The sequence below is a fragment of the Mastigoproctus giganteus genome, chromosome 8, assembly GCF_048544385.1.
Source record: "Mastigoproctus giganteus isolate SK-2022 chromosome 8, ASM4854438v1, whole genome shotgun sequence".
NCBI lineage: Eukaryota > Metazoa > Arthropoda > Arachnida > Uropygi > Thelyphonidae > Mastigoproctus > Mastigoproctus giganteus.
In genome coordinates this window covers 168,133,889-168,157,818 of record NC_143582.1, presented here as the reverse complement: position 1 = coordinate 168,157,818, position 23,930 = coordinate 168,133,889, and the positions used below count along the sequence as shown (strand labels likewise).

At 37.3% G+C, this 23,930-nt stretch overlaps 1 protein-coding gene across 1 annotated transcript in view; it reads left to right on the top strand.

Moving 5' to 3' along the window:
• Positions 1-23,930, top strand: part of LOC150081996 (lysosome membrane protein 2-like) — a 302,034-nt gene that overhangs the window by 276,690 nt on the left and 1,414 nt on the right. Inside the window, exon 13 of the mRNA XM_090380393.1 lies at positions 2,457-2,631. Within this exon, the coding sequence (XP_090236519.1) occupies positions 2,457-2,630 (174 nt within the window). The 3' untranslated portion in view covers position 2,631. The remainder of the gene's footprint in view (positions 1-2,456; positions 2,632-23,930) is intronic.

Below are 23,930 nucleotides of genomic sequence, written 5' to 3'. Positions count from 1 at the left end.
TAATCCAAGCTTCTGCTGATCAAGTGTTAAGAGAGAGGAAGGATGTGTGGTACTCTAATCATAAGACTAACCAAGGCTGTCAGTTATTAGCTTTCAAAAAGAAGTGTCAAGAGCTAATGCATTAATAATTGTATTTTAATCAATCAATTACATCAAAGGAAATAAGTGAAAACAATGCTGATATGATGCTAAAATTTGGAGGTGCCCTTAGGGATATGAGACGGCTTTTCACAGCATTGCCAACACCCACTCTGGTAATATCTGCTATAGTTGATTCACCCTTTCAGCTGATGCTTAGGCAGAACCACGGATAGAGGTATTAGTCTCAAAGTTAAACATAAGCCCAAGCCTTAATACCAATTAGTCAGCTTCTATCTTCAGTGGGCTTTGCATGATTGAAAATTGAACACAGTAAAGCATACAAATCTTAGAATACCTAATCTAAGGTTAGGTGATCTATTAGTTGAAAGGGCAGAACATCATGATGAAAGACCTATAAAAATCCTCCTCTTTTGGAGGAAGACTTAACTGTACAGAACTACACACTACTTTAAATACATCCAGTGGGATAATTGCAAATTACCGAAGAACTAGTGACAGTGTCATACAGATTAACGAATAATTATCAAAAAATATGGTACACCTTACCCATGGCATCATTCTCACCTTTGATACATCAAACTTGCCTTCAACATTTAATAAAGCTAGTTATTTGAATCATCAGGTGTGGCATTACATTCTTAACTCAGTGAGGTTTCAAATAGAAAAATTTAGATGTTCACAAACAGTTTGCAGTTGAGTTCCTACACATGCATCCATGGGTTTGAACACACAGATTGCCTTGTGCAAACATGAAAATGTCCCACCTGTCGAGACAGTTGCTCCTTTTAAAAAGAATATGAACAGTGTAAAAGGAAAAATGAAAATTCAGAAGTAAAAAAGTTGAGCAGAAAACATCACACCAAGAAGACAAAAGCAATTTGTCACAACTAATAGAATATCTTGATATGTTCTATTCTAGGTATGTTCTAGATTGCAGGAAAATAATCACCTCAAATCTGTTGCAATAAAATATACAGAAAAGATAAAAATTGCTCCATTTCGGCACAGAAATGGGTAGCAATAACAGTTACATCTTGTCTTTCAAGCTGCAACCATTCTTAGCAGCTAGAGACAGCTTTAGTCTGACAGTAATGGTTGTTTTATTGTATCTTTCACCTAATAAAACATACTGTTACAGAACTTGACAACTTATTCAACTGCCTTTCCCTAGACAGCAGAGGGCAGTTAATTGAAAAACTACTGATAAACAAAATTTAGCTCTCCTCAAAAAATGTGCTTGCAGCAACTTGGGTCTATACACGTTTTTTTTGCTCTGCTCTGATGTATCAGTAAAATTTTGCTTTGTTCAGATGTATTGGTTAATTTTGCTTTGTTCTGCAAGTTTGGCTTGCTCTTTTATTATTACGGCCCTTAACTTTAACCTTAATTTTCTATTAGAATCCTTTAATCTTAATTGAATTAGTACAAGTTTCTTTACAAAATGAATCAGCCGGAACTCTGCTAAGGGATGGAGATTTACACCCCCTGTAATTTTCCGAAGTAGTTTGCTGTCCTTACCTCTACTTTTATCTTTATGCTATCTAACTCTTGTATCTTATGCCTCAAAATCTATTAGAGTAATTCAAGGGAGATTGAGGTACTACTACTATACTTGTTGCCTATTCCTTTCGCCTATTTTTTGGGTTTATGCCCTCACTATTCTTTCCTCCTGTCCATTTTGCTACAGAAACAGAAATACTTGTGTAAATATTCCATTAATGTTTAAGAGTTTGGCTATCTGTAGGGCTAGCAGTTATATTTTGCCAGTCTGCCGCTCAATTTTTTATTATGAGTTTCATATTTATTTATTTTAGTTACATTAGCTCATTTAGCTACTTAAATGTAATCTTAAAGCTATTATGTATATTATATTTAGTATATATGAATATGGTGAGGCTGGCATGTAACTAGCAGAAACAGATAGCTCATGTTGTTATTGATGGAACATATTGAGAGGTGCTAGCCCCAGTTGACGTGCCTTTCGATGTAGGCCTTGTTAAGTAATGACATTATGGTAATATTGATTGTTTATTTTGTTAATACTGGAATTAGTATGACTTAACTATATACTGAGACAGTTAGGGCCCTTTGTAGGTTATGATTACACCTTTTTCTTAAGCTTTATAATTTTAAATAAAAATAAATATTGTGTGTGTAATTACCCCCCCCCCCCAACCCTGTTGTAAGCTCATATACTTCCAATACCAAACAATGACCCCCAAGAAGTATACCATTTCTTGGGTCATTTGTTGATTATGCTGTTCATTTGTGCAAATGAAATGTATAGGAGTGAATTTGTTAATATCCCCGTATGTAAATATGTTAAAACAATATTATCTATTTTGTCTTTTTAGTATAAACAGAATTTGGAAAAAAAAATACCCCCTGATGAAATAAAGTATAAAGTTGTTCAAACAAAACTTCCACTAGAGGAAGAGAAAGATGACGTTAAAACACTTCCTGTTGATGATAAAGGTGAAGATAAATTGATAACTCCACCGCCAGATGTCAAAATTGTGGATGCATGAAGTAAGTCAAAAATTTAAATATACATTGGTAAATAATGTGCTCTTTAATTCTGAGATAAAATATGGAAAGTGAAATTAGCCATTCTTAAATGAAATTATTTTTTCTAAACAGCTTTATGCACGTGTGATACTAATGCCATTTTATTGTAAAAATCCTTCTACAAAACAGTTGCTGATCATTCAAATTTTCATTATCTTTCGAAGGTAAATTGAAGGATTGGATTTATGGATCAAACTGAACACTATCGTCAGCAAGATGATCCTAACCCATCTACTGCCAAGAGACAAAAGACTGATGTGACTCGGACCATCTCTCCACTCTTTCTAATTTTTCATTTCTTATCAGACCAGCCAGTTAGTAAGCTTTCTCCCTTTGTAATACAAAGGTGTCTAGAACAATCAGCTGGTTCTGCCGCTTGAAATCAGGCAACCTACTGATAAAAACGAATTTGCTCATTCGGTAAAATGCCAACATTCTGAGCTTCTTAAAACCACAAATTTTGGCGGGGATTCACATCAGAGTCACTCCATGTGCCACTTTAAATACATCAAAAGGGGCTGGGATCTCCTAAACAGCTCTGAAGAAGAAATTGTACAAGAGTTACAAAACCAGAATGCCATACATGCCAAAAGAATCCTTATTAAAAAAAAAAGATGGAAACATTGATACTAACCTGCACTACATACTTACTTTCAGTACTCCAACTTTACCAACAACAGTCAAAACAGGATACCTGAATTGCCAGTTAAAACCATACAGCCCCAATCTAATACGAAGTGTCAAAAGTATGTAGAAGACAAGCTATTTGTGCCACTTGTGGCTCAAATTAGCTTGTCTTCTGCATACTGTTTGGGAATGGCCATAACTAACTAACTGACTGACTGACTGTAATATATAGAACATAACAGTAAAGAATGCAATACACGGTCTCCTCACTGCTAAAACTGCAAAGGAGACCACTCTGCCTATTCCAGAGACTGTAACATATGGAAAAGAGAAGCAAGTTTAGAAAAATAAAACTGAACATAAGGTTATATAAGGAACAAGGGAATTATGCCAGCAGTGGGGAAGATGGATCACAAAATTGAAACACATATGACATACCCGATATCCTTCCTGATGAGATAGAATATGCATTTAAGAAAATGAATAATCAAAAATCCCTAAGTGAAGATGAAGTTACTGTAGAGTTGTTAAAATTGGGAGGAAGAGACATGACACAAACTGGCAAGACTCTTCACAAAATACATTAGGAAAGGTGTGACCCCTAAGGAGTAGAATAATGTGATCATAATTTTGCTAAACTAAACATTTTGAGAGACTAATCATGCAACGACCTGGGGTGCAGATAGTTACTTTATTGCAGTTAAACAGAGCTCTTATAAGATCTTGACTAGACTATGAACCCCCTGTGTACTCAGCCAAACTGAGTTCCCTTAGATGGCTTGATCCAGTGCACCATAGTAGTGCTTTATGTACAGTAACTGGAGCATATCACACATTACCAGCCTAGAGCCTATATGCAGAGGCTCACGAACCACTACAACTCTGGAGATAAAAACTTGCTGTTATACTATGCCACAAAGATAAAATCAATACCTGATATGGTGATCAGGTATTGATTACTAGATTTGGAAAACATATATATCTATATATTTAAAAGATCTAATCCTGAAACATAATTTTAAATTTCAATCAGATCACAATTTCTCCTAAAGTTTCTTATCCACCTTGGGATACCATCCAAACAATGTGATCTTCATATTCACAACTGGAACTAAGTGTCTTTACCTAAACAAAATTTCCAGCAATTATATGCAGCCTACAAAACAGAACATTGCAATTCCACACTAATATACACAAATGGTTCCAAAACAGAAACCTAGGTAGAAATAGCTGCCAAATACCATTATCTCCCAAATAATCCCAACTGAATGCAGTATTTATTCTTCAGATTGGAGGCTATACAACTAGCCATTAACCATATGTCTAACCAACATCCCCCAGCAGTATAATCTTCACAGATTCATTCAATGCCTTGCGAGCCATAATGATATTCTGTATTATGGCTCACTTTTCAGAAATACCCATCTGACTGTATGGCAAATCGAAAACATGCTAGCAAAAAGAAATCAAAATGTAAGTTTCTGTTGGATTCCAGACATGTAGGGATTGATGGGAACAGGCAGATCAAGCAGCAAAACAAGGGGAAAGCCCAACCAACAAAAAACTATAAAAATACTAAAACTTACAATCTGAAATAGTGGTGAAAAACAGTGGCAGCAAAAATGGCAGGAGCAAGCTGGTAACAAATTTTTACAGATAAAACCATTGCTATAACACTGGAAAACCAGTACAAGACCTAACACAGCAAGTTATGCTAAACAGACTAAGAATAGGACATACCAATGTTACCCACTCCCATCTGCTCTGACCGTCTAACAGTTCAACAAATTTTACTTGAATATCCTAACTTTACATGAGAATGAAAAAGTACTTTTAAATCCTTAAAAGCAACAGACTATCTCTTTACACACAATATTGGCAGATAGGCCTAATATATCCGAAGTTTTCCAATTTTTGAAACGCATAAACTATTATAACTTAATATAGAAGATATCAGTTGAAAAATCACAAATCATGTTCATGGCACTATAGCTATAGAAGCTGATGCGCCAGTAAAATACTCAAATCAACCAACCAACAATTTTGCTGAACGGAAACAAATCGGAAATTGGAAATTATAGACTAACTAGCTTGTTGTTCCACATCTACAAGTTGTTCATAAGGGCCATTACTAACACATTAGAAAGAATACTTGATGAGAATCAACTGAAAGAGCAAACTGGCTTTAGGAGAGGATTCTCACCTTCACGTAATGTTGCAGCTTAATGGAGAAAGCAAATGAATATAAAACACCATTATGCCTGGCATTTGTGGATTATGAAAAGGCATTTGACTCCATACAGCATAAGGCAACGTTTTGGGCACTGGAAAGACAAGGCAAGACACGCCACACATTGTGATTTTGAAGAAAATATACGAGAATGCTACCTCCTTTATTAGACTAGACAAAGACAGTACCAAATTTTAAAATTGAGAAAGCAGTTCGATAAGGAGACATATATATCTGAAGTTGTTTACTTGCTGCCCTTGAGGAAACTTTCAGATGAGTGGACTGGTCGCAGAAAGGAGTCAATGTGAATGGAGAGTACCTAAACCATTTACGATTTGCAGATGACTTTGTGATCATAAGACATGACCCCAAAGAATTAAAGGAAACACCTTAATCAGTTATGCAGATTTAGTAAGGATTTCAGACTAAAGATGAATATGGCTGAAACAAAAGTAATGATGAACAAGTATGCCACTGAAAGGGATATAATCGTTGGAGTGGAAATTGAAAAGGTGGATTCATATACTTATCTTGGACAAATCATTAGCTGTAGCAATGATGAATGGCTGGAAGTCAAGAGAAGAATAAATTTCGGATGGATAGCATTCAGGAAATATAGTTACATACTGAGGAGCAATATCCCAATTTTTCTGAAACAGAAAATAATGAACCAATGCATACTCCCCACCATGACTTATGGAAGTTAAACTGGGCACTCACCAAAAGAATGGAAGAGAAGCTGAAAACTACACAGCGAAGAATGGAATGAATTATACAGTAGCACTTCGATTGTCTGTCAGGGTACGAGACCGAGACCATGATGGATAACCGAATAGATGGACAATAGAATATGTACATTAAAAACATAATGCATACAACAGACCAGGTCATCTAACTTGTTTATTTTATTACATAATACATAACCTAATGAAATTTAATAAACTTTAATTATTATTTATTTTTTACTGGGTCATCAAAAAATCATAGTACAAATATCTGTATGCATACATACCTATTTTTAATATTTCATATATTTTGACTTAATATTTCATCTAGTGATGTCATAAAAAATTTAAAAGAAAACAATATTAAATTATTACTTTTTTTTCTAAAAAAAAAGTCAGTCAATTTCTTTTGTTTCATTATCCCTCGAGCCTTTTGGGAGGCAATGTTATGAATTTTAAGCAAAAGTAACACTTGAGTAGCATCTGTTTCTACCTCGAACCACTTGATGCACTTTGACAACATAGTTTCACAGTGGCTAATTATGTTTGTTGTTCCATCAATAGCAGCTTTTTCTTCTTCAGTTTCAGAATCATCCGAAATCATAAGAGGCAGAAACGTACGTCCAAGGAGGAACAGGTGCACTTTTGTCCTGAAAAATATCGTTTAAGTCGATATCCCAACTCTGGACAAGCTCTCTAATCTTGAGTGAGGCCAGTCGATTATTCTCATTTGGCTTACTCTCATAAAAGGAAACCCACCTAGTATTATCACACCAGAGTCTTCCATCACACCCTAGTTGGGTGTGATGGAAGACTCCGAATCTTAGCAGCATAGTGGAGCAGTAATGTATTTCTACGAAGATGTAATGGGGGATCATGCACTTCAATGTAAAGACTTTGGATCAGAGAAGTCCTGAAAGCTCCAAGTGGTCCTCAGTACTGTGCTGGATGATATTCAGTCATTGTAAGTACTGCTTCTGGCAGAGTCAAACTGGACAACCATAGTCTAGATGTGAATGGATTAAAGTTCTGTAAAGATGCAGTAAAGTATACCGATCAGCTCCCCAAGAAATGGATAAGATTGACCAAAGTATGTTCAAATGCTTTAGACAAATATTTTGTAAATGAGTGATGAGAGTTTGGAAATTAAGTTCTATCTAATATCAGTCCAAGAAATCTAACAGTGGTAACAAACTGTATTGGAGTATGGTTTATTTGCAATTCAGGATCAGGATGGAGGGCTCAACGCTTGCAAAAGTGAGCAGCAGTGCATTTATTTTCTGATAGCTGAGCCGGTAACCATTCCTTAAAGTCCAGGATTCTGTTTTAGTTATGTGCCGTTCGATGGTACTGATACTTTGAGACTGACAGGAAATGGTAAGGTCATCTGCATACATGTTTCAACAGTTTTTAGGATGTCTTTTGTCATGCTGCTAACTTGGTTTGCAAAAAGTGTTGAACTAAGTATTGATCCTTTCAGGATTCTTTCATCCTGAACATGAGAAACAGAGTAAGTTTTTATATCGGATCTGAAAAGAGAGCAACTGCAGGAAATTTTGAATTATTTTAGGCAAATGCCCCTAACTCCCAGATGGTAAAGATCCATAATGATACAATGATGCTAGGTAGTGTCAAATGCCTTTTTCAAGATCTAAGTTGACCATGACTAGATGTTTCCTGACAAAGGCATTGCGGATATGAGATTTGGCCTTGATGAGCAGCATGTCTAGGGGGTTGATCTGTTTTTCCGAAAGCCATAACTGATGATCTGGCAGGAGATTCTTTGACTCCAGGATCCAAGCGAGTCTTGAATGTACCATCCTTCTAAAAGTTTTCCCCAAGCAGCTCGTGAGAGATATAGGTCTATAATTTTGAACCAGGGAAGGATCTTTGCCTGGTTTTGGTATGGTGATAATGAAAGAATGGCACCAGGAAGATCATTTTCAGAGAAGATCCAATTGTATAAAATCAGCAAGGTACACAAGTCAAGTAAATTCTTCATCATAATGTAATGAATATCATCTGGGCCTGCGGCACTGTTGGATGATCTATTTAACGATTCTTTGAGTTCTGTTAATGTAAAAGGTTGGTTGTATGGGAGGAGTGGTGCATGGAGAAATTGATTTTATATCGTTCTGGAACTAGGATGTATAAGAAACAGCAGAAGAAATGGTGGCAAGCTAATTCTGCTAACACATTAGCAACTTCCTCAGGAGCAGACACATCTTTCCCTTTCCAATGAAGTATCGGAGAGGATAGCCTTACAGATTTTCCGTTTAGGGCCTGTATTCTTTTCCAGATGATATTTGTGTCTTTTGTGAGTTGAGGCAAATCTGTCCACAAATCACGTTTCGCTTTCTGTATAATTTGTCTCTCTTTTGCTTTGTCTCTTCTAAGTAATTAAGTTACTGGTGAATAGGATACTTGTGGAAATTATTCCAAGCACATTTTTCTCCTTTTTGGCATGAAAGCAATCGGTACTCCACCAGTGATTTCGGTGAATGCGATATGGTTTGGATTTTGGAATAGAAGCATGGGCTGCAGTTAGACTCTGATTAGTGATGTAAGTGGTTACATCATCAGTCGGCTCTTTTTCAACGTAAAGCCTGTCTAGAAATATTTGGATAGAATAGCCATCCCAGTTAGCCTTTTTAAACTTCCAAGTGGATTGTTGATCAGGATTTGGAGTTACCCCTGTTTTTAATGAGCAAATAATATGAAAATGGTTGCTATTAAAGGGATCAGTTAACACTGACCATGTCATGAATGGACAGATGGACTATGAACAGACTAAGTCAATTTCAGAAGTAGATCCTGTAGGTAGGTGGATTTAGGTGGGAGAACCAGAGTTTAGTAAATTTAGATCATTATTGTTCAGAAATTCTTCAACCAGTTTGTCCATTGCAGTGGATCCCCACAATGTATGGTGGCCATTAAAATCACCGAAAAGACAAATTGGCATTGGGAGTTGTGTAATGAGGTTGTTCAGTTCTGAATGGGGAAATGGTATTGATGGTGGAATATAAATGGAAACAAGGGTAACTGAAACACCAACTGCAATACTAACTGCCACAGCTTCTAGAGTGGTTTTTAATTGGATGCGCTGGGATGTCTTAATTCTAACACACTGTCCACAGTGTGTTAGAATTAATAAGAATGGCTACTCCTCCACAGGCAGGAGACTCAGAGATTCTATCTTGTCTGTAGATGATATAATTTGAAAGTTTTGGTGAAACATGTGGTGAAAAGAAAGTTTCCTGTGGGGAAACTTTCTTTTCACCACAAAAGGGTTGAACTGAGCAAGAAAATCATTTAGGTCATCAGAATGACTGACTTGTCCTCTGCAATTCCATTGTATGATGTCCCTCATTTTGGTTTAACTGAGAATGATTCTTCTGTTTTTTTGTACGAGGAGCATTTTTTCGTTATTTTTTTGAGAAGGTGGGGCATCCAGTTTCCATAGTGTCATTCGCATGAAGTTCTAGTATGGATTCCTGATAATTTAAGGGTACATCTACTTCCATACTGTTTGTGGTTTTCTTGTTGCCTTTAGGTTTCAATTTTTCACTATCATGCAAGATCGTTGGAGTATCAGCTGGAATGCTAATTGGAGTGTTGGTCGCTTCACTGGTTTTGGTGCCTCCGTAGCCAGGTGGGTAGGAGCAGCAGTGCATAGCACATGCTTCTTGATTAGACTGGCGTTCGAGCCCATGACCACTAAATACGGAGGATGTGGAAAGGTCAGGGAATGACCACCACATATCCCCGGAGCAATATGGCCTTAGTTGCTAATGCTCCTAAAAACCAAATAACAAAAGCTTCACTGGTTTAGTTTGAAGTGTGTCCTTCAAACTAAAGAGTTAGTTGTTTTAAACCCAGTTAGCTAGAGATGTGCTAGGGGATATTGATACATCTGTTTGAGCTGCTGTTGAATGTGTGCTTTGAGTGTGAGATGCATAAGAACAACTGGGCATGGTCAACATAACTTGCCTGTGTGCCTCAAGGTATGTCACTTTATGTTTTATTTTATATTTTTGAATTTTCTTGCCTGTTTTCCACATTTCGCATGATTTGAAAAAGGCTGGGTGCCTTTGCAGTTGGGGCAAATGGGAGTTGAGGTGGAACACTGCTTGTGTATGCTCCTTGAAACCACAAATAGGACATATGGCATCACCTCTACATGCCTGTTGGGAGTGTCCATATTTCTGGCATTTAGAACAACGAAAGGGATTAGGGATATAAGGCCGAATTCTGCAGTTTAAATAGCCAGCTTTTACTGAGGATGGCAATTCTGGGGTGCTTAATGTTAAGATTATGGATAGTGTCGGAACAAGATTTCCATCTTTTTTTAGTCATTATACGTTTGGTGCTGATTACCTTTTGATTTTTCAGTTCTTGAAGTAATTCCTCTTCAGACACAGTAATCTGGTCCCACTCTGTGATGACACCTTTGGACGAATTCAACTCATTGTGGAGAGTGAATGACAGATACTGGTCGCCCACCAAAGGTTGTTGTTTTGAGCAGCCACTCGATGTTTTGAGGAGGCTGTTTCAATCAGGAGGTCTCTGGATTGCAGCCGTTTAACCATTTTTGGTGTCCCAGCAATGGATTCCAAATATCTTTGGATTAAAAAAATGGTGATAATTTGCACACAGGCAGAGAGAGAGAGAGAGAGAGAGAGAGAGAGAGAGAGAGAGAGAGAGAGAGAGAGAGAGAGAGAGAGAGAGAGATCTCATTGTAGTGTGCTTCTCTTCGTAGCCTTTTTGGTTGATTAGCATCATTGCCACTGGTCTTGAGCTTAAAGAATCAAATGGCGGAAAATTATTCAAATCCATGCTTGCTCCTTTTAGCCCTGGGAGAGGGACTTTCTTCTCCCAGGTTACCAGCCCCGACGCGTAGAAACAGGAGTGGTGCCGACCAAGTGAACAGAAGAATAGGAGAGCAGTATGTTGCTAGCGATAGCAGTAACTTTGCAAGCAGAGTTAGCAGTAATGTTGCTCAGAGGGAAGCAGTGACATTGGGAGCGGTGGAGGGTTTAAGAAAGCACTAGTACTTGCCCTAGGAAAAACACTAGAAAGATCGCTTGCCACTCGGGGCCAAAAAGTTGTCAAGTTCTCTTAATGAATCTAATTGATTTGTAGGCTGACTAATGATGAGAGAGAGAAAGGAAATGCTTATCAAATTTGCAGGAGCTCAAGAGGATTACAGAGATCCTTTATCTGTTGAACCAATGTAGGAGATAGCTTCTAATTTGGTGCTGGCCCTTGGAGAGAAGGTTGTGATGGCATAGTACTTGGTTGGGTTTATAGAAAGCCTGCTTACAGTAGCCCAATTAGTAAAGTTATCAAGGGTGTGTTGCAGTTTAAGATAATCCACTTGATTATGTATAATGGAATAGTTCATCGGCAAACCTGTAAATTTTAACAGGCTTGTTAGTAATAAGAGGAAGATCATTTATAAGTATATTGAAGAGGAGAGGACTGAGTGAATCCTTGGGGAGGATACCACTGTGGGGACAAAAAGCACTATAGGAGATTATCAAAGATTACACAATGATTTCTGTGTGAAAGAAGTTGTGGATTCACTTGAGTAGTGGGTTAATGCCATAGTTTTTAAACTTGGCCAAGAGGATGCTTTGTGATATTTTGTCAAATACACATTGATGTTAGTATAAATAACATCTACTTTGGCGGCTTTTGTCAGTGTACTTAATGGCATTGCTAGAACTGTAAAAGATTTGTTTTCTAATCTGTGCCATTTGAGGTCTTAGATAGTTGGCAAGTTGATCCTACATTATTGTATCAAAGGTCTTGGCAGTACTGTTTAATGGGATGATTGATTAGCCTATAATTGCCTATGACGGTTTTCTCTTTTGAAGGTTGGCTGGATAAGAGCTGGCCTGAAATGTTTTGGATAAGTTCCAGTAGGGGACAATATCCTCAGTATCCAGGTTAAGAACATTGTTTATGTATGGTTCACGTGACTGGGATGCTATCTTGATATTTTGTTTGTTGATTAAAGTAGAGGCAAAGAAGTCAGCAAAAGCATTGGCAATGGTTGAGGTTCTCTGAAGAGGATACATTGAACAAATCTTAAGGAATTGATAGTACTAGTTCACACCAAGTTCCAGATGGGTTTAGTATTATTTACTTTAGTGATTGACTGTTTTGAATGGAAGTGATGGTAAGCTGCCTGGATTGAGTTAACTCTTGCCATATCTGCTTAAATATTTTGATGTGGTTTATGTTCCCAAATGATTTCTAGCTTTTTCTGTAGAATTTTAGCCTTTATATCTAATTATTTCATTGCTGTTACTAGTAAGAAAATTTGTCCAAGTTAGGTCTAGAGTGGTACAGACTCATTGATTATTGACATGTTGGTGTGCATTGGTGGTGTTATTAACATTGCTGACCTCATTTAGAGGTTTCAAGTTAATTTTCCAAGGTGAAATTGATCAGCTCTCAGTCAACCTTTCTGAAGTTGTTGCATCAGTGTAGCTTTAGAGATATTTTCATTGATTCTGATATCAAATGAGAATGGACTGAGAATTGAATGAGGGAGGGGGGGGGGATTCTAGTTTTGTACTTTAGTGAGATTTGGGATGATGCAAAGAAGGTGAAATCAGGAATTATCTCAGGCGAAGACTACTCATGATGTTGAACAGCTTTCTGGTAATTGAGTCCTTCCAGTGCACTGGGAACATTTGAAATAACCTGTGATTTTGACAAAGTCTGAAGACTGTTTTAAGCAGCATACTATAGATTGAATATTCTAGGGTATGTAGACTGTGATTTGAAATGGGCAGAGGCAGGTAGACCAATATATGATTAAAATCACCATATTGCTCATTTTTTGAGAGAACAGCCTAAAGGTTCTACACGTCAAAGGGCAATAGTACAAGTGACACTGAGTGGAAAATAGCTATACCACCACAGGCACCCCAGTTTCTCCTATGGATAGTGTAATTTTCAGTGACAATCTCTGAATCATATATCCCACTATGTAACCTGGTTTCAGTAAGGAGATTTTATTTTTTTGTTATTTATTTATTTTTTTTGCTGGTGCAGCATGAGCCGTAGGCTTCCTTGCACCATGTGGCCATTGCTAATACTAATAATGTCAAAATATTTGACATTGGGGGGGGGGGATTTGAATTTTGACGAGTTTCTAAACATATTTTATAGTTGTGAAGCTATAAAGATACAGTAGTAGAAGATGATATTTGTGAAAGTTAAGAGTTCTGCAAGTTGGACATTGGTTGCTATCTTTGTCTCTTAGAACTGGATGGTTCTTTAATGGTCTGTTTAATGAACAATTTGATGAGGATTCCTTGGATTGGGACTTCTAAAACAACATCCTGTTTTGGTGTTGGGCAAGTGGTGATGAAGGATGCATAAGCAGCATACCAGGTTTTTGTGACCCATACCTCCACTTAATCTTTTTAAAGTGAGAAATGTGTTCAGTTTCAAAAATATTTTTTTTGCCTTTATTGTAGAGCCTGGTCTAGAGACAAATTCTAGTCCTAGGGGGAAGCTCAGTTATGTACTGTTTTTTTTTATTAGCTATCTTGTGGAGATTATGTGGGGAAACTGCAATAGTAAGGAATGAGATGTTGCTTGCAGCACGTTAGTTATGGAATCAACACCAACCACCAGTTCCTTGGAGGTGCGGATACTACTTGTGTAAAAGTGAATGCATCTGTTGCAATAGTTTTTTTTTTTTTTTAAATCATAGCTGCAAAGGGAGAGATCAGATTTGGTATGGGTGAGGCACTGCAGTTGCTTTCCATCAGATTGGAATTTCCAGTGGTCAGTGGGGAGGATATGATGATGGGAGCAACCGTGGGGAAGTTTTCAACAAGATGATACTAGTACTGAAATTGGTAGAGCTAGTTGTCCAGATATTTTTTGAATGTGGCTGTGATTTGGCTGCATTGTTTCTTACATACTTTTAAGAACACAAAAGGATTTTGAGTCCTTGCTTGGCCGAGTGCATTGTTGGTAAGATTGGTGACTAATTCCATGAGGAACATGACTTCTAGATGAACTGTCTGGATGAGGTTCTTCAAATCATGATTCTGAATCCTAAACACAGTCTGGTGAGGAGTTAAATGAGGGGTGATTGGCTTATATCTGCTAGACCATTTGTGATTCTTGTGGGTAAAGATCAGTTAAATCTTTAACAGGGAGCAAGAGAGGAGAACACTGAAATTGTAAATTTCCATTGGTGGTTATAGTTGAAGTTTTGCTGGTGTTGGCAGGATGGGATTGCTTGAAGTGAATTGTTCATAAGAGAAACTACACCAAGCAATATCATGGGTTTGCAGTTCATATTCATTACGTGTATCTGAGAAAAAGTCTGAAGGAGCTTCAGTATAAAGGAAAAGGCTGTCATTTCGAACATGAGAATCATTTTGACGGCACAATGACAGAATCTGGAGATGGGGAGCTTCCTTTTGACATTTGATTAAGGTTACAAAAATCACAGGACCGAGATCTTTGTTTAGTTTTTGGAGAACTTTTTATACTTATAAAAAGTTAGAGAAACATATCTGGCATCTGATAATACCAGAGTGACTTATAGATACAGCACTGATATTGCTCAAATTCATATTTACCATTGTCGTCTATATTTCTAATGTTGGAGAGAGACAGAATTGCTATCAAGATGCAGTTTAAGTTGAATAACTTTAGTCAAAGGTTGTGGCAGTATAGTGACAAGACATTAAGTGAATATTAACTAATTAAAGTATATATGCAAAGATCCTTACCATTTATGTTGGTAAGGAACTTTTCATGTTTCTTTTTATAAAAATTACCTGAATTCAACAATACACCTTTGGTTCTCAGTTTATTAACCAAACTATGAATTGTATTTTATATAAGTGTTTTTATATTTATATAATAAAATTAATTTATAAATTTATTTTATAATTTGTATGTAAATAAATTTATAATTTAATATTTATAAAAAATATTAATGTATTATTCAAAATGGTTTACCTACTCATTATCTGTAAATAAGTTCTAAAAAGTTTATTGTGAAAGTACTTATTCATTTACAGGAATCGAATAAATTCATCATTTGACTGTACTTTATTAATATACTGCAGTATGGATAAATGAAAATACTGGTTATTTTGAATTATCCCCACCACCACCCCAAACCTTCTATATGGAGGGGAGGGGACTTGAGGGAAATTTGACGTTTAGTGCGATTTTTGAATTTTCAATAAAAACAATAAAAATTTGCTGCTTATATTATCTAGGGCTATCTTTATTGCATATAATTCTGTGGCATAGATACTACATTCAGTAGGAAGGAATATAGATATTGCGAAGGTAGAAGAAATTCGGCAGAATTTACAGCTTCATTTGTTTTGGAGCCATCAGTATAAATAAGTACTTTCTCTGAGTTTTCTAAGACATGGGTTTCATGTAGATGCTGAAAGTTGTTGTTTGGCAGGGAGTCTTTTCCCCATCTCAGAAATTATGACAAAGAGGTGAGAATTGTATCAATGGAAATTCAGAAGGAGCAACGTCTTCGAGGATATGTTGGAAGTTAATGTTTCAATTGATCATGAGCTCTTGCAATCGAAGACCCACAGGAAGATTTTCATTAGGTTTATGGTGGTATAGCATTACATATTTAGGATCAAACAAGTATTCCCAACTGGGATGAGATGGAATACTTTTAAATACACAGTATTTTTGTCTGAGGTGCAATGGGGTTTATATGCCTCAATATGCAAGCTGTGGACTGGAGATGTTCTCAAGGCCCCATGCTGAATTGTATTTAGATGCAACAAGGAACTGTTCCTTGCGGAGTCTTAGACAGGTGATCCATAATCTAAGTGGGGCCAAAATAAGTTCTATAGAGATGTGATACGGCGTGTCTATCAGCACCCCAGGAGTTAGCAGAGACAGCTCTTAAGATGTTTAATTTCTTTAGGTAGGCTACATGATTGGAAAAATTAAGTTTGTCTAGATCAGTGGTTCCCAATCTTTTGTCACTCAAGTCACACTAAGTTAAAAGGCAAATATTAATGGCACAACGAAATAGTGATTGCTATCGAACTCAATGGAATTTTTCCGAATCTTGCGGCACACTGGTTGGGTCTAGATTTAAACCCAATAAACAAAAATTATTGGTAAGAGGAATCAGGTTATTTTTTTAAAATATATTTCAGGATCCGGATGTAATTTGCATATATTACAGAAATGAATTTCAGTTGATTTATTTTCTTCTAAGGAATAGCCATTCTGTTGCACCCACGACTCTATTCTAGCTATAGATAGTTGAAGTTGCCTTTCAGTGGCATTCATAGTTTGTGACTGGCAAGAGAGATAATGAGGTCGTTGGCAAGCATGTATGATTCAACTGTTTTCGGTATGTCTTGTATCATATTAGAAATTCTTATTGTGAACTATGTTGCACTTAGGATGGAACCCTGCAGTACACCCTCTTGTTCAAATGATTTGGACATTTCTGACCTGAAACTTTTTGTAGTGTAGAAAGTTTTGCATAAATTGGGGTAATTGCCCCCTCAATCCAAAAGAATGAAGGTCCTGAAGAACACCATATCTTCACATGATATCAAAGGTTTTCTCAGTATCAAGATTAACCATGACCAGATGCTGTCTCCTTACGAAACCATTACGGATGTTTGATTCTGCTTTGATCATCACATCTAAGGTTGAGCGATTCTTCCAAAACCCATACTGATTTCTGTTTAGCAGATTTTTGGTTTCCAGAAACCATGATAGCCACCTGTGAACCATTTTTTTTCTAAGACTTTTACTAAACAGCTAGTCAGTAAAATTGGCCTGTAATTATGCTGAATGTAATGATCCTTCCCTGGTTTCAGAAAAGCTAGGACAATTGAGTGGCACTAGGAGTGCTGATAACTATTTCTAAAAATATTCTATTTCTATTGTAGAATTTCAACAAGGAGGTTATTACTTTGTTATTTAGTTTTTTTTTTTAACATTATATAGCAGATTCCTTCCGGACCAGCAGCAGTACTGGATGTTTTATTGAGAGACTCTGAAAGTTCTGTTAAAGTGAAGGGCTTGTTATATGGATGTTGAACCTTAGCAGAGAAGTTTTTATTTTGTTGTTCTGCAGATGCCTTAATTTTTTGAAAGGTTTGGCTGAATGTGGACACTGCTCATATTACTGACAAATGATTTGCCTAATGCATTAGCTGTTTCTGTTGCTGAGGACAACTCCTGTCCTTTCCACTTTAGGATTGAGGCTGAGGATTGCACGTATTTACCATTCAGTGCTTGGATTTTCTTCCAAATGAGTCTGTTGTCCATGTCCTTTTAATGGTGGAAGTAAAACTTATCCAGGCATCTTTCTTTGCTTTTCTTCTTATTTGGCAGAACTTGGCCTTGAGTCTTTTAAAGTTAATAAGATTACCTGTTGTAGGGAATTTTTGAAACAAATTCCAAGCTCCTATTTATTTCTTGTTTAACATGTGTGCGTAACTGTTGTGTTTGCATTTCCCAGGCAAAGATTTAGGTATTGCAGAAGTAGCAGCTTGTAATATCTGATTGGTTATACGATTCATTGTCGAGGGCATATTATGTCAAGGATCTGGATATATTCTTACCATATGTATGACATATCCAAAAATTTCATTACTTCATACAGCATGCCCCCCCCCCTCATTTTTTTTCTTACTATTGAATACACCATGATTTCTTTTCTTTTCCTTGGTTGGATTACTGTTTCAAAACTTCTGATGTCAACATTTCCTCAGATTGTGTCAGCAAAATTATTCTTGTTGCATGAAATCCTTTATCCCACACTCCACTTTAAAATCACATCCTTTATCCAAACATTGGTTTTCATGTGCTAATGCTGTTCAAAAGAAGAATGTTGCATATTGTAATTGGCTTGTTTCCAATTCTTCGGTTTCATTTTCTGCCTACACCAAAGCTTGCAACAATTGTAAAGCAGTTATTAATCAGTCCAAACTAGATTTCGAACAGGCTAAGGGTAGAAAACTTGCTTCTTGCCCTAATTGTAGCTGAGCATTCTGATCTCTTGCCGAAACTATTGGCCACAACTTTTGCCGATCTCTGCTTCCACCTCTGTCAAAACCAGATGGTTCTCTTGTCACTTCAGCCAAAGATAAAGCTGACCTGCTAGCATCCCATTTTTCTTCCAACTTGTATTAATGATCTGCCTGCTAGCATCCCATTTTTCTTCCAACTTGTATTAATGATCTGCCTACTAGCATCCCATTTTTCTTCCAACTTGTATTAATGATCTGGGTAAAACACCTCCCACTATTCCCAACATGCTCTATTCAATGCCTCCTGTGGTCTTTCGTCAAAAGGATGTCAGAAGGATTTTGACGAATCTTGATGTAAAAAAAAGAAAGCTTCAGGTCCTGATGGTATTTCTCCACTTGTTCTCAAAACCTGTGCTCCTGAACTTACTCCTATTCTTTGCCACCTTTTTTCACTTTCTTATTCCAAAGGTGTTTTTCCTTCGGCTTGGAAATTTGCTCATATCCAGCCAGTTTCTAAACAGGGTGACAAATCTGTCTCATCCAATTATCGTCCCATTGCAATTACTTCTATCCTTTCTAAAGTAATGGAGAAATTAATTAACCACCAACTCTTAAACTACCTAGAAACCTTCTGTCTGATCAATGATTGCCAGTATGGATTCCGCCAGTGTCGATATTCTGGCTTATGTTACCCATTTATGGAAAAGTTCAGAGAAACGCAAGCAGTTGCTCTTGACATCTTAAAGGCTTTTGATTGTGTTTGGCATAAAGGCCTTCTAAACAAGCTTCCATCTTATGGTTTGCCAACTATTTTTTGTAATTGGTTATCCAGTTTTCTCTCTGATCATTCACTGAGGGTGATGGTAGATGGCTCTGTCTTCTAACTTCTCTACTAATGCCGGTGTCTCCCAAGGCTCAATTCTATCTCCCACTCTTTTCCTCTTGTATATTAATGACCTTATTCCACTGACTGGAAATCCTATCCATAGTTTTGCCGATGATAGCACATTGCACTCTCTCTTTCAAAACAGTCCGAATACGTGTCACCAGCAGCCAACATCCATTTACTGTCTAACTTCAAACTCATAGAACCAACTTTTCATCTTCCTTGCATTCATTCATTCATTCATTCATTCATTCATTCATCTGCCGTGTTCTGGAACAGCCTTCCTTCATATGTATTTCCTGAAAATTACAGTGTACAGAAGTTCAGGTCTAATGTCAACAAATATCTTCTTTCGTCTTCTCAACCTCCAAACCAAGCACATTACTAAGTACTATAGGTTCTAATACCTCTTGTGTTTGGGGTTTTCATTAAAAAAAAAAAAACCATGTCTGGTAAAAGTAGTTAATTGAATCCTGGTGCAATATTTGGAGGATGGAATCTGGTGAAAGCTGCCCTAATGCATGTAATTCTATGATATCAACTATTACTACAACTATGAAGAATGCTAATAAAATAAAATAATCAATGCAAAGTGGTAGTGGTAGGTAAAATTTTTAGTGCCTGGAACCTAACCCTGTGATTTCCAATTGACTCCATTATATATGAAGGGTTCCATTTGCACCTGACCCCCAGGAACCCTAATCCTGATGTAAATCGAGGGCTACCTGTATTTGTACTTAAAGACTAAATGCACAAGGCATAATTCCATATGGGTTTAAATTAACTATATATCAATGTAGATTCACCATAGTTAACTCATAAAATTAAACTATGTATGTAGCATAAAGGCATCATTTTAATTATACCTCATGTTGTGGCTATCTTCACAATGAGATACCAGGTATTGCACTACTTTGAGGTCCTAGGTGCCCAGCGATTTATAGAGCATTCTGAAAAATATACCAGTTTAATTTCATCGTTAACTTCCTTTTTTTTTTTTGTGTGAAAAGCTCTTTATCTTACAATCAGTAAGTGAAGACATAGAAAGGAAACTCTCCTTTCTGATTTTTTTTCTCTTATTCTCACTTTTACTAATCGAACTAACACAGTAGCCACTTTGTCACTAAGTGGCACTGCTCTTGCCCCCACATGGCAGGGCTGGAAACCTGGGAAAAGAAAGTAACACTACCAGGGCCAAAAGAGCAAACATGAGTAGTAAAATAACTACTAATAATACTGGGCTTCAAGAGAAAGCCCTACCAAGTAATGATACAGAAAACACACCCACCAAAATACCGACATACATGCGACAGGAGATCAGACATTAGGATGTATGTCTCTGTTCGTATTCAGAAAACATTAGAGGGTCTAGTAGGATCTCCCAAGTTGGTTAGGTGCTTGAGATCTACTAGTGGAAACTAGTAGATCTCATACTAGTGGAAACAAAGTCCCAAACGCTTCCAGAAGTTGCTAGCAACAATTTTTGGAGGAATAGCAGTAGTTGTAATACCACACAACACACTGAATTCTTCCAAAGGAGTACTCTCCAAATGGGACCTCTTAAATGTGTCAGAGGAATAGCTCACAGAAGGATTGAGAGGCCAAGGGGTAACAGGAGTGAAGAGAATTAATATCCGAAGAAATGGAAATATAATTCCAACAAGAACTCTTATCGTAACCTTTAATACTCTGAAACCTCCAACAACAGTCAAAGCAGGATATCTGAATTGCCAAGTAAGACAATACATACCAAATCACATTGTGATGTTACAAATGTCAGACATTTGGATTTTTGCAAATGCCATGCAGAAACTTAGCAACCTGTGCAAAATGAACACGAGACTACTACAGTTTGCTCTGCCAACATCTTGAAATGTACAAATTGTAAAGAGGAACACCCAGCCTACTCAAAAACATGCAGAAAATGGAAACAAGAGAAACTAATTCAGAAATACACAACACAATGTACCAAGAAGCAAAGAGAATAATACAGTCATGGTCTACAAACAAGCCAGCAGTGATCCAAATAGAAATCACAAATTCAAACTGAAATTTCCATGATATGCTTAAACAGATAAAGTAGAAAACCTTCTTAAACTGTACAATCAGTTTAATCCAGTCACATAGTTCCCTGAAGAGCTGTTGTGGCCACCAACAAAATCCTCCAGCTGCATCAATCATATGCTATACGAGGGGCATCGCAAAATGTCATGTCCAAATGTTATTATTATTATTAGCCATATGGTACAAGGAAGCCTGAGGCTTATGCTGCACCAGCCAAAAAAAAAAAAAAAAAAAAAAAAATCCTGAGTTACCTGCTGAGAAAGAAGAGAGAGAGAGAGAGAGAGAGAGAGAGAGAGAGAGAGAGAGAGAGAGAGAGAGAGAGAGAGAGAGAGAGAGAGAGATACAAAGGAATCACCAAGAAAGAGAAGAATGATGATATCCAGCTCAGGACCCTGGGTTTGCCAAGCCCTGATCCCATCCTTCCACCTAGTCGCAGGTCTTCCTTTAGCAGCAGTTTTTGGAGTTTGTTTTGTTATGGTCTCTGTGGCATCAGATAATGTGGTAGTATGCCATTGCCTACCACATTTTCCTAGAAAACCAATATCCTGAAGCATGGCATCATGCAACAGTATTAGCTTTCCAAAAACTCAATAAAGATCAGAGCAACCCAATCAATTATCAACCAATAGCCCTCACTAGATGCTTAAGTAAGCAAACCCTTAGCCATAATTATAAGAGCATCCTTGGAATCAGGGGAAGTCCCCATGGACTGAAGATGTGCAAATGTATCCCCAGTTCACAAAGGGGATCTAAGGGTGACATGAGTAATTACAGACCAGTTAGTGTAACTCCTGTTTCAGGTAAAATAATGGAGTTACTGGTTAAAGACACATTGCAGGATCATCTAGAAAAGACTGCAGCAATAATTCAGACACAGCATGGGTTTGTTAAGGGAAAACACAGTTGGTAATCAATGGACGCTGCTCTTCATGGACTAATGCTATTAGTGGAATCCCACAGGGTTCGGTGTTGGGCCCACTGTTGTTTTGTATATTTATCAATGATATTTATGAAGGTATATCAGGCTTAATGACGAAGTTTGCAGATGATACAAAGGTTGGTACGGTTGTTAGACGGTAATGACAGTATGCTACTGCAACAGGATCTGGAAAATTTGGGCAGATTAGCAAGTGGCAACTAAAGTTTAACATTGAAAAAGGAAAAGTACTGCATATGGGCAGAAGTAACCCCAGAGGAATGTACCAACTGTGTGGTACTACACTTAGGGTGGTAGAAAATGAAAAAGACTTGGGAGTGATTGTGCAATTATATAAGTTTTCAGATAGGCTGCCAGAGCAGGGTAAAGGAGATGATTATCCCTTTGTATAAGGCAATGGTCACACCACATCTATAAGCCTCATTTTAGGAAGGATGTAGAGTTGAGAGCATCCTTGGATTCAGGGGAGTTCCCCACATACTTGAGATATGCAAATGTTTCCCCTATTCACAAAGACTGCAGTTAAGACTCACAAATAAGACTGCAGTTATAGTCCAGATACAGATGGATTTGTTAACAGGAAGTCTTGTCTGACCAGTGATTGTATACTACGATGTGGTTACAAAGGAACTGGATGAAAAAATAATTTTTATATCATATACTTGAATGTCAGGAAAGCTTTTGAGACTGTTGCACATGGAAGACTGCTGTACAAACTGGAGCGGTATAGCATTAAGGGCAAGTTGCTGCTATGGATAAAGGGATGGTTAAGTGGGAGAAGACAGTGTGGTAATCAATGGACACTGCCATTCATGGATTAATGTTATTAGTGGAGTCCACAGGTTTGGTGTTGAGCTGATTGTTTTTTATCAATGATATTAATAAAGGTATAATAAGATAATAGGCTCAATGATATTAATTAATAGGGTCATTTTTGCAGACTATACATACTGTAACAAGAGCTTTTCTAGCTCTTGTTACAGTATGCTACTGTAACAAGAGCTAGAAAAGTTGGACTGAGAGGTAGCAAATGTAAAGCATATGGGAAGCAGTTTATACATTGCCTTATACAAAGATAATCAACTCCTTATCCCTGCTTGCAAAATTCCTGTATATCATCAACAAGACCACACATGAGCTGCTCTGTTAGCCTGAAGTAGCCCTTCACAATTACCCTCTGTTAGCCTAGGGGTAATTGTGAAGTCTGTTAGACTTCACAATCACAATCTAACAGACTTCACAATTACCCCTAGGTTTTTTTTGCATTCTCCACTACCCTGAGTGTACTACCCCAGAGTGACCTACCAACTGTGCTGTACTACACTTAGGGTAGTGGAAAATGCAAAAAAAACCAGGGGTAATTGTGAAATCATTTTTTTTTATTATTATTATTTTTTTTATAGTTGTTGGCACATCAGCTTCTGTGGCCATAATGCACCTCCCAAGGTTTTTGCAGTACTTTGATCCAAGCCCGAGGCAGGATTCGAACCCTTGCGACCTTTGGGTTGCCAGGCAGGCACTTTACCTACCTGGCTAGCCCGGTCAGCAAATCAGATATGAAGTTTGAGCAGTGCAGACAGGCTAACAGAGCAGCTGATGTGGTCTTGTTGATGATATACAGGATTTTGTAAGCAGGGATAAGGAGTTGATTATCTTTGTATAAAGCAATGGTGACCTCGAGTACTGCATACAAGTGTGGAGGCCTCATTTTAGGAATGAATGTAGAGCTACTGGAATGAGTACAGAGAAGGATAACGAAGATTGG